This window comes from Protopterus annectens, chromosome 13.part0 (assembly GCF_019279795.1).
Source record: "Protopterus annectens isolate FY-2018-M chromosome 13.part0, PAN1.0, whole genome shotgun sequence".
NCBI classification, from domain to species: domain Eukaryota; kingdom Metazoa; phylum Chordata; order Ceratodontiformes; family Protopteridae; genus Protopterus; species Protopterus annectens.
In genome coordinates, this window is record NC_056747.1 from 751059210 (window position 1) to 751071320 (window position 12111).

The following is a 12111-nucleotide window of genomic DNA, read 5'->3' on the forward strand; positions in this document are numbered from 1 at the left end:
CCTATGGAGACTTCCGTTTACCTGCACAATGTTCTACGCTTTCGATGTTGTGGTGCCTACAATATCAGCTTCGATATTGTCGGTTTTCGACATCGTGAAGTAGACCCCTTTAATTTAACCTTAGTACTGATATTGCGAGCCCTTTAGCAATGTAGATTTTGAGACCATTCTTTTAGAGTATTTTCACATATATTGTACGATATTTGCCATGTTTAGTATTGTTTGGTTGAGTATTTGAAATATCAGTTTGTAAGAAAGTTTATAGTAGTAGTGGATTCCTGGACACTAGCAGAATCTAAGCATATGTATATTTTAAACATATATTTTCAGCGTATTTTTTGCATTTTTAACGTATTGTAATGTATTTAAGGTTGTTCCCTAGGAGATTTTTTGTTCCACGTCCACTTATTCTAACCATTGAAACTTATTTATTTTTATCGACATTCATTCTTAATAGTTTTCTTATGTATTTTACTACACTTTAACAAGTACTTTATATATATATATATATATATATATATATATATATATATATATATATATATATACACACACATACACAGTTTGATGAATTACTTATGAGGTATATGTTTTCTAAAATTGATATATTAACATGGATCTTTATTTTATTCGATGGGTGCACTTTAACGTTCAATTGATTAGTTTATGAGAGTGTGTTTACCTATTTAAGGGTCCAAGTCTATTCTTTTGTTGTCTGAAGAAGTTTTACTCACAGTAGTAAAACAAAAGCGCTAACTTCACTGCAATAAAGTAACTTCCTGGGGGATTAAATTTGGGCCTGCAACGTTTATTTGGATATTTTTAGTTTATTTTTCCGCTTGGTTTGTGATTAATGTAGCTTTACCAGGGCTAGTACTTGAGTAAATAGGACATTCTCTCCACATCTGTTATGGGGCAAAATATTCTACTGTGTTTTGTCAGGATCTGTCTTCGTGTAGTGCTGCAGAGGTGATGATCATTTCCACCTCTTGTGTCAGCTCACATTCTTCCCGGAGAAACAGTCTCATCTTAGTTGATTTGTCAATAGCAGATCACAAGTGACATATCTCACTGTCCACCCCTCCCTGTTCTACCAAGAATCAGAAGCCGGTCCCTTCATCCCTGACTATTGCACCATATTCATTTAATTATTTACTTACTGGAGTAATGCGCTCATCAAAATGAACCAATTACTGGCACAGCCCAGGGGAAAATAAATTAAATCTGACATATAGTGAGATGCAATCAAAACAACATTACATTATGTGGCAAGAAAACTCTATAAGACACTAACAATTATGATATTAAAGTAGAAAAACAATTTAAAAGTGAGGACAACATTTAAGTGAACCGTATTTACATATTTTTATCATCAGTACACACAGTATCCCTGCTTTGTACTCCAAGTGTTAATAATGGTCTTGCAATGAAGGTTTGTGGCGCCCTACTGAATTTTTTTGTTGTTGTTGTTATAAAACAACTCCACCCACCCACATACCAGTAGTGTCTTCTGCTTCTCATCAAACAAGCAGTTCTCCCAGTCATCAAAACAACTCTGAACCTATTAGATTCCCTTTAACATCCGTAGCAGTCTGCACTGCAGCTCAAAGATCATGATAACTTTAAAAGCAGCCTCATCAACTGGGTTCTCCTTTTGTCTAGTTCAGCAGTGACCCAGTTACATACTTGAAAAACAGGTGCTAAAACGTCTGAAAAAGACAGTACATTTTTTGAACAATTACTTGGTAATAAACAATGCATACAAAGAATTTCAGAGAGGACATGCTGAAATGGGTACTTTGTTACAGCTCTTGCCTTCAACAATGACCTGAGAGATAGCAGAGATCCTTTTTAAGTGAATGCATATTTTAGTTTAATTTACAATTTTTGTGCACACCGCGAGCATGAATACAAGCATATTTTACTGCATTACTAAATGGTACATTATTTAAATTGTTAATCAATACAGCTGAAGTATAATGTTAAATTACATTTTGTATAATGCATCTCCTGGCATAAGGAAGAACAAAGGTGCCAGTAGCTGTAAGCATTGTTGCCTCACAATGCTTGATTCTCCGATCTGGTTTTCATTTGGGGTGCCTTCTGTATCGCGTCTGCCTGGTCACCTTGTTATCCATGTGGGTTTGCACCAGGTGTTCTGGTTTCCTTCAACATCATGAAGGCATCCTACATATGTATCAATGATCTTCAAAACTGTGTGTGTGTGTCTGTCTGTCTTGCAACATCTGGGTATTTGGGATTATTTTTTCTACCTTGTGTCCACTGAGCACCAGCAAATGCTCCTGTTCTACCGTGACCCTAAAATGGTTGAAGCACATAACTGGGCTCTAAATGGAATGAATGAATTTCTTTATACGTTTGCACCACAAATCAGGTCTGCAATTTTTGGTTCCTCGTTCAAAACAAAATCAGTAATCGTGCCTTTGTTGGTACACTTAGCAACACAGTACAACTAATGAGCAAAGCAGTTATGCTTTCTAACACTGTGGTACTTCTGCAGTGATCTCTACGGACATCTTTCCAGAAAATGAAGCTAGAGAAGGTGAGATACTAGGGGTAGGTGTGCTTAAAAATCATAAGAAAGGAACAGTATTGACAAAATGTCTATTGCACACCTTTTCCTCACGTTTATTCCACTATGAGCTTGAAAAATCAACGCACCTACTTCTAGACCTTTACTTAAAAGAAGAATGTTAAATTATGGAGGATGCGACACACACAGACTACTTTAATACTATGGTGGCTACCACTCGCATTGAATTTTATTTTTCTGGCAATCTGAGGCAAACAGGCAAAACAGAAGACAGGAAGTCACACAAATGGCTTAGCTGGGCATTCTAAGGTAATTAAAGTGACTTTCATGAGAGATTACCATGTAAGCATGACATACTGGGTTTTTGAAGCAAATCAGTTATTGATTTTATTATGATGACTATTCAATCAACTCTAACTCTTTTCCTAATACTATCAGCCCTTTATAGGTTTACAGTTCGGAACAGACACATAAAAGGTCTCTCACTACTCACACTACTGCTCTTTATGCATTAACAGTGGTAGAAAATTTAAAAACAGGACCTCTCTGCAGGTCCTAAACAAAAAAATAATTATTACTCCATATTACTCCATAGCAGAAGACATACTATTACAATCTTCTAGACACTTCTTTTTCAGTAAGATGCTGGGTCACTTGGAAACACCTGCACAACCAGAATTATAAGTTCTTACCTGAAACTGCTCAACAGTTTTGTGAAACAATAAAGGCACACAACACTTATATAAATTTAAGGTACTCACATCAAAAGACTCTTTGCGTAGTCCAGCACTGCTCCTTAACCAACGGTGACTCAGTTCACTTAGTTCCAAAATAGGCTGCACCTTTAATCGTACAGTATCCCCAGACTGACGGATCATTTCCACAATTTCATCTCTGGTTTTATTTTCCACATTTTTACCATTAATCTCAACCAGTCTATCCCCAGGCACTAGTCCCAGTGCAAGATCTTTGGTACCAGCACCAGGCTCAGCAAAGTGCACCACTCTGCGGTATACCTGTCCATCTGCTCCCCGGTCAAGCATAGTAGTCCTCCGCAGAGAGAAGCCAAAATCCCCGGTTGTCCTCCTCTGTAGCTCCAACTCTCTTGGCTCAGGTGGCTGAGGCGGAACCAAGGGAGGTAACCTCAAATCAGCACTAAATGTTTTGCTCACTATTTCAGGGATCTTCACATCAGGCACCATTTGAGAAACAGCTTTTGTGTGAAGGTCTGGAAGATTTTGTTTCACTACCTGGCTTTCAAAAGTTCTGACTTCTACCTGAGGAGATGGTGCTGCAGAATGTTCTGAAGGCGTGGAGGGCTCAGATGGACTATCATCTTTACTTTTCTGGGAAAAAGAAAACCTCTTTACCATCTGGGCAACTTGTGAATTCTGCTTAGCAAGGGAGCCAAATTTGGCTGCTCGCTGAAGAACTGAAACTTTGAATACGCCATCTTCTCCCTTGAGGTCATCACTAGAGCTGGCAGTACTGAGCTGCCCAGAATCCAAAATGATGCTTCCTCGATTGCTGACAGAGTCTGAATCGATATCTGTCAGGTTGAGGTCACTGCTACTGGCCACTTTAATTGGAATGGGATTAGAAATTTCCAGTTTGTTTTTTGACTCCCGTTTGGAAGAGCGGTTCAAATTAAAAAACCCTCTGCGCAATCTCATTTCCTCCAGACTCTTTAGTTCTGCAGCAGACATCCTCTCTTTCTTCTTCTCCTTTTTCTCTTTTTTGGAAACATCTTTGTCTTTCTCCTTATCTTTTAAAAAGTGGAACATATTGAAAGAGCAGGGTTAATTCCTTACTAAAACCAGCAGAGTTAAATGTGATTTTGGTTCCTTTCAACAAATCCTGGCACTGCAGAGAGAAACAAAAATGAAGAAAGGTTAATTATTAAGAGCAAAGTCTAAACCATTTTTGTTCACTTAACATTTTGTTTTCTTATAGTGAGAGTCTCAGCATGTCCTTGTTGCCTATTCCTGAATCTCATACCTTCTCTGGACCCCTACTCTACCAAGAGTAATGACATTTTCATGGCTTGTTTCCCCAAGACTGTACTTCCCAACCAGCTACCACTATAATCATCAGTGCAGTTATCTGGTAGGTACTAGTCCAAGAAGTCTTATTCTTCACCTCAAGTATGAAGCACAAGCCGGAACAATGTTCATCACTCAGTCACTCCAAATTACCAATGACCATCACAGCACCACCCCGACTGTCTCTTTCTTACAAAAGGAAGTAAGATGCGTCATTACCTCTTCAGCTATGTACCCCCCACGCCAATTGTCCTGATGATAAACTATCTCCTTCTTGCAGTAAAGGTGACAGCACAAATATCCTCCTTCAAAAAAGGACAGCTGTTGCACCTTTCCCAACCTTTGTCTCCCCCCTTTCTAATCTTAAAGCTGTTCTCAAATTTGTCTTGTCAACATTACAGTAATTAATAACTACATGCTGGCACGCTGATGTCTCATCTGCATACTAAAGAATACATAGAAATCACACATGCCCTGGGTGTGTTTGCATGGACTACAATTATAGGCAGTATTTCTTACTTTTCAATTAAACAATAAATACGTGGATATGCATCTCTATAAATAACAGGCTTACAACTTATGTTAAGAACAAAACAATAGTCCTAGAAATCGAGTGAAATTTAGTATGATCAATTCTAGGGTGGGAAATGGAGATCATATATTAAAAAGGTTGAGTCAGATTCTATGAGAGGACTCAGATAAGGGTTCTGTGCTCAGAACTCTCCTGCTTGGCATCTACTTTTCTGAAGTAAAAGCAATACCAATGTGCTCTGGTTGACGAAGTTTGCAGATAATTATAATCTAGGAGCAGTCACTGAATCCCCATATGACTTGGCCATGTTGCAGAATGGTTTGTCATGTAGCAGAATGGTTTGTCCCAAATAAATAACTTGTGCCAAAATCATGGACTGAAAATAAATGTCAAAAAATGTATTAGTGCATCCTTTGGGAAGTCACCTACCCCAGGGAACTTCCACACTGACAATACGCCCCTAAAAGTTGATCCAGTTATTCAGATTTGGGAACTTTAGTGGACAGTGACCTACCTTTTGACCAACAAGTATTCACTGATGTAAGAAAGTCATTCTATATAGTACAACTTATAAACACAGATCTGTGTCTAGATCTATGGATGTCATTGTCCTCCTTTACTCAGCCCTCATCAGGCCAATCATTGGGTAATGCCCTCTTTGGCATGCATCTGTCTAGACACATGCAACTGGAACGTTCACACAGATACCTTACTAAAAGGGCACAAGGCCTAAACAACATGTCATACATGGATCAACTCAAAGATCTGTCAATACACACAGTATGCTACAGACTGCTAACATGTGACATGTGTCTGCATACAAGGCCTCCTCCAACCCAATACTGATGGATTTACTGCACATCAGCAAGTCAAACAGCATCAGAAATTCTCTGTCTTTGGATCTAAACCTCTTCTACAACATCAACCGAATGGTTTGGAGGGACAGGTACATCTCTCAGAGGATACTACTGCTCTGGAAAAGACACTCTATCCACATAAAACAAAGTTCACCCCTTTCTCCATTCAAGCGCAAGCTGGATCTATGAATGAGAAAGAAAATTTACCCCAGGACTGCCCCCTGTACTACTAATGGACAGAGCCATCTCCTAAATGCTTTATGTCATGCATGGGTCCCCTCAAATTATCTATGTTATGACCCAGTTATTCTCATTAGGGGTAATATATAATTACATCCATGGGAAGGGTAAGGTCAATCTCTAACCAAATGAAATAGGTTAATTTGAATGCAAAAAAAAGGAAACTGGCTAGGCTTAAAATGGCCTGCAAGGGCAGCTAGCCTAGTATTTACCTATGAACCTATAAAGAGCATTCAGTAACCTTGATTTCTGAATTCTGAATGACTATTAGATCAAAAAAAAGCACACACCACATAACTTGCTATAATATATTTTCTAAAAATGACTATTATAATCCAAAAACGTATGCATCAATGCTCATGGGAAAAACAAAAATGACTATGACTGGCATAATGGCTTCAATAACTTTTGTAGTCTGATTACAGTGGCAGATATACAGCATTCAGCTGAAAACCATTTGACCACAAGTCATTTAGGACTAAAGTGTAAAAGCACATTTAACTCGAAAAAGTTTTTTTTTTGTCTTTTTATCAAAGTACTAAAAGCCAAGATTTAGCAGTGTGGCAGGGTGACTGTAGGGCATATACATTTCTGCACCCTGTGTTAGATATTGATGCACAAGCAGCTGTTACCAGCTGTGGTGAAGTTAGTAGATGCACAACAATCTAAGTGTATGAATATTCTAGTGGGAGAAGAAATACAAAAGAATAGCAGGCTAGATGCAGTAACGAAAGCCCGACTGTACCATACACATGGAATGACATAATTCACAGATCGGCTTTGTACCTCCAGTAAAGTAAGGCAACTTCAAACAAGTGATATCCTGTAGAACTGGTCCTAATCTCACAAGCTTCACGTGTTTAATCATGCAAATTATGTAACTCTATGAAATGTAATTTAACCGGACCAAAGCTCCAGAGTCACACTACTGCTTATGTCTACTGGATCTTACCTAGAAGACAGCAGCAGCTAATTAAAACCAGTGTGACACTGTTCATAATAAAAGTGATAGGGGGGGGGCATGGCTAAGATGCCAGACTGCTAGCAGCACTGAACATTAGCTCTGCTTATAACATTTTTATTCTGACAGGAAATTTTATCTAATTTTTGGAAATACTAATCCAAAAGTATATCAGAGGATTTGTGAATATAGGTCCTTTACTATTTTTCAGAAATTAGTCCTAAAACATAATTTTTTATTACTTTTTTCCTGTCAAGAAGTTTTTCCTCAAGAAATCCAAGTATGAGTAACTCGAAGAACTCTCATCAGGACAGTGTGGTAAAGAAGGACCTGCAAACATTAATAAATAGAAGTTATGTTCTTACCATAACGTTCCATGTTAGTTGTCTTCTTCTCGCCTTCTTCTTGCTGGATGGGTTCGGAGCCGACCTCGGCTCCGACTCGGCCACTCTAAAGCTCGAGAGTTGGTTCCACCGGCTCGAGGCTCCCCTTATATCCCACAATGCTAGGCGAGAGTTACCTCAGATCTCGTTTGTAAGCTAACCCCAGCTTATAACAGAAACAGTATAACTGTAAAAAACAGAATCCACCTCTAACAACAGGAAGAAGAAGGGAGACCTACATCCTGAAACAAGAAATATGCATAATAGCATATAGCTAAGAAAGAGGTGGTAGAAAGAGAGGTCACGATCACAACTCCTCTAGGTCTGTCCAGGCCAGGGGAAGCAGGGTGGGACGAAGAAGGCGAGAAGAAGACAACTAACATGGAACGTTATGGTAAGAACATAACTTCTATATGTTAAGTTGTCTATCTCGCCTTCATTCTTGCTGGATGGGACCGCGTCCCTAGCACCTTGTCCCGGGTGGCCTAACGGAACAGACTCCTGAGAACAGTGGAACCAAAATTAGCTCTATGCCTAGAAGCTAAATCCAACTTATAATGGGAAATAAAAGTGTGAGGAGTAGCCCAAGTAGCCGCTGCACAAATGGTGTCAATAGGCAGTCTGTCTTGGAAGGCTAGAGAAGTAGCCAAAGCTCTGGTAGAATGGGCTTTAGGCTTATTAGGCAGTTTTTGGTGTCTAATCTCATAAACAAGGGTAATCAGAGATGTTAGCCATCTGGATAAAGATACCTTTGAAACTGGAAGTCCCTTTCTGCTTTCCGCATAGGAGACAAACAGCTGATCAGATTTTCTGAATTGTTTCGTCCTGTCCAAGTAGTACCTTAATTGACGATGAACATCCAGACAGTGTAATTTTTGTTCAGACCTATTTGAATACTCCGGGAAAAAGACAGGGAGGTCAATGCATTGGTTTAGATTTGATGTTGAAACCACCTTAGGCAAAAGGACGGGTTAGTTCGTAAGGAAACTCTGTCCTTATGGAACACAAGGTAAGGAGAACGACAACTGAGTGCTTGAAGTTCTGAAATTCTTCTAGCTGATGTGATAGCCACCAGAAAGAGAGTTTTCCATGATAATAACTTTAAGGAACATGAAGCTGCAGGTTCGAAAGGGGAAAGAATCAAAGAAGCAAGAACTAAATTTAGGTCCCAAGGAGAAGGAGGATTTCTTACAGGAGGTCTGAGAAGAAAAACTCCTTTCAAAAAGGCTTTGCAGAGTTTGTGGGACATTAGGGCGGATTCAGAAATACCCACATGGAAATTAGAAATAGCTGCCAATTGAACCTTAAGAGTAGATGGAGATGAACCTGCATGGAAGAGTTCAGCAAGAAAATCAAGGACTAGTTGGATGGAAGCGGTGAAAGGATCTATGTCCTTTCCTTGTGCCCAATATGAAAAGCGTTTCCACTTACTCAAATAAATCTTTCGAGTGGAAGATTTATGGGAAGCTATCAAAATATCTCTAACCGAGTGAGATAATTGAGGAAGCCTGGCTACGGTTGGAAGTGGAGGAACCAAGCAGTGAGGTTCAGAGAGGGAGGGAGCGATGAAACTGACCCGACTGATGGATCAAAAGATCTGGAACTAGGTCCAGATTCCACGGTCGCTCAAAAGAAATCGATGCAGAAAGGGGAACCACACTTGTCGAGGCCAGTAAGGAGCAATGAGGATCAATGAGGCCTTCTGAGCGATAGCTTTCTGTATTACTTGAGAGATCAGTGGGAAAGGAGGAAATGCATACAGAAGTCCCCGGGGCCAAACTTGGACTAGCGTCCCTGCTGGGTTGGCCTGGTAAAGGGAATAGAGTGAAGTATTCTCTGCACTTGCTGTTTTGGGGAGTAGCGAAAAGATCGCAGCAAGGCTGACCCCACTTGAGAAAAATCTCTCTCACTACAGAGTCTTTCAGAGACCACTCGTGAGGCATGAGAATAGCTCTGCTCAACTTGTCCGCAATGTGATTGGACTTCCCGGGATGTGCGTTGCTATCAGAAAACGCTGAGAAGAAATCGCCCATTGCCACAGTCTGAGTGCTTCTCGACACAGGGGTATGATCTGGTTCCGCCTTGTTTGTTGATGTACCACACTACAGACATATTGTCTGTCTGGATTGCAATCGTTCCCAAGGGAAGAGAGTCTTGAAGGGCTTGCAACGCTAAAAGCACTGCTCTCATCTCCAGAACATTTATGTGCAAGTGGCATTCGTCTGGTTGCCATGTGCCCTGGACTGTCCTGCCCTGATAATGCCCCCCCCACCCGATCAGGGAGGCATCCGTTGTCAGAGTAGCAACCGGAGGAGGTGGAACAAATGGTCTCCCCAACAGAAGCTGGGGGGAAGACATCCACCACATGAGATGCTTTTTGCACGCTTGCGTGATCATAATGGTGTGAGACATTGGAAGTTCCTGGTATGACCATTGAGAAAAGAGCATCCACTGAAGGATCCGCATGTGGTATCTGGCCAATGGAAGGAGGGGTATGGCCGCTGCCATGATTCCCAACACCTTTAGAACTAACCTGGCTTTGGCTCTGTTGTAGTTGAGAAGTAGTGATACCAATTTTTGAATGTCTGATATCCTTTGGCTCGTTAGTGTTGCAGACATGTTTACAGTATCTAAATTTGCGCCTATGTAGGTAATAGTACGACAAGGCGACAAAACAGACTTTTCGCAATTTATTGAGATACCCAGATTTTGACAGACGCGAAAAGTGTAATCTCTGGCCATCAGAAGGAGATGCTTGGTGGGAGCTGTGAGGAGCCAGTCGTCCAAATATGGAAACACCTGGAATCCCTGTCGCCACAGGTGAGAAGCTACCACTGCCATGCATTTGGTAAACACCGGGGCAGTGGTGAGACCAAAGGGCAGGGCCCTGAATTGAAAATGACTGGTTCCCAGCCTGAAGCGGAGGAATCTTCTGGAGCGTCTGTTCATTTTTATGTGATAGTACGCGTCCTGAAGGTCTATAGAGCACATCCAGTTTCCTTTTCCCAATAGGGGAAGAATGGATTGCAGCGTGACCATCCGAAATCTTGTTTTCTTGACCGATCTGTTCAAGATACTGAGATCCAAAATTGGTCTCCAGTCCCCTGTTTTCTTTGGAACTAAAAAGAACCTTGAGTAGATTCCGGATCCTAGTTGGTCTGCTGGCACTGGCTGAATAGCTCTTTTGCAAGCAGTTTTGAAATTTCCAAAGCTGCTATATCCCTTTGAGCGGGTGGAACATCTGGAAGGGATTTTTTTGACTGATTTGGAAAACGAAGAAAGGGAATAGAATAACCTTCGAAAATGATGGACTGTACCCATTTGTCTTGTGTCAAGGATGGCCAGGCTTCTGGGTACAGTGACAATCTTCCCCCGACTGCCTCCGAAGATGGGCAGTCGGGCAACACCTCAGGGATGCTGAAAGGGCTTATCGGAGGACGTTTCTCGATTGCCCTGGTTCTGCGGACCCCCTCTGCCTCTAGGGCGACGTCTACCATTGTTGTTCCCCCCTCTGCCTCTGGCGGGGAACCGACTCTGTGCATCAGGCGAAGTCCCTTGAGATTGTTTACGGAACCACATCTTTCCCCCCTTCTGGCCTTTGGGGTAAGGCCTAGAAGGAGTAGAAAAATGGACTCCGACGGCAGAAAGGGTCTTGCCATCAGTCTCGCACCTAGTCAGGGTTTCTTTCACTTGTGGACCAAAAAGAGATGATCCATCAAAAGGGGAGTTCGTGAAAGACGTCTTGAAAGGTTCCGCAAAATTGCATAGCCGCATCCAGGCGTGCCTACGTAAGGCTACCCCTGTTCCTGCGGCTCTGCTCGCTCCATCGGCCGCATAAGAAAGGAGGCGCATGGAGGAGTTGGAAATAGAATTAAGGATAGCCAGCTGCGTGTTCATTTTCTCTTGGAAACCCGCAGCTGTAGGGTCCTTCAACATTTCACTCGCTTCTTTGATCAAGTCCCTTTGAAGACGAGTGAAATGGCATAGGTAATTCAGCGAACGCATAGTAAATGTCACTGAGGAGAACATCCGCTTCCCGTACCTATCCATGGACCTAGATTCCTTGTTAGGTGGATGGACAGGCACTGAAGGATCAGCCAGTTCCTTCTTTGTGGCGGCAGCTACCACCATAGCATCCACAGAGACTCCTTTTGATAAAAATTCCTTGTCTGATGGAGCTGTGATGAATTTGGAGGGTCTCCTGGGAGTGGGGTCCACTGAATCAGGAGCCGTCCATGCCTTTTAGCAACCACCTGCATGAGGGGGTCAAGGGGGACACCCAGGAGGTGGAAGGACGAGAGCCAAACGCCTCAAGATACACAGATTCGTCCTCCGAAGGGTTGAGGGCTGGCCAATTTCCCCTCTGTTTAAGGATCTCCAGAATGTCTGCAAATGAGACATCTTCAGAAGGGGAACGGGGGGAACTCTCAGAATCATCCAGATCTGTGTCCGACGTGATAGACTCAGGTGAGTCAATGTGCTTCCTCTTGCACTTCCTCTTCCGAGGGGCTCTTCTGCTAAATCAGGAGAGGCCTCGGAAGA

The 12111-nt window shown here is 41.7% G+C and overlaps 2 protein-coding genes across 7 annotated transcripts in view; one reads left to right on the plus strand and one right to left on the minus strand.

The window, feature by feature from the left end:
• Positions 1 to 12111, minus strand: part of MYO18A (myosin XVIIIA) — a 2129602-nt gene that overhangs the window by 1795404 nt on the left and 322087 nt on the right. For all 6 annotated transcript variants that reach the window (XM_044054445.1, XM_044054444.1, XM_044054446.1 and 3 more), the window contains exon 2: positions 3316 to 4417. In XM_044054445.1, the coding sequence (XP_043910380.1) occupies positions 3316 to 4338 (1023 nt within the window). In that variant the 5' untranslated portion in view covers positions 4339 to 4417. The remainder of the gene's footprint in view (positions 1 to 3315; positions 4418 to 12111) is intronic.
• Positions 1 to 12111, plus strand: part of CRYBA1 (crystallin beta A1) — a 1100222-nt gene that overhangs the window by 378677 nt on the left and 709434 nt on the right. The gene's annotated exons all lie outside the window — the stretch shown is intronic.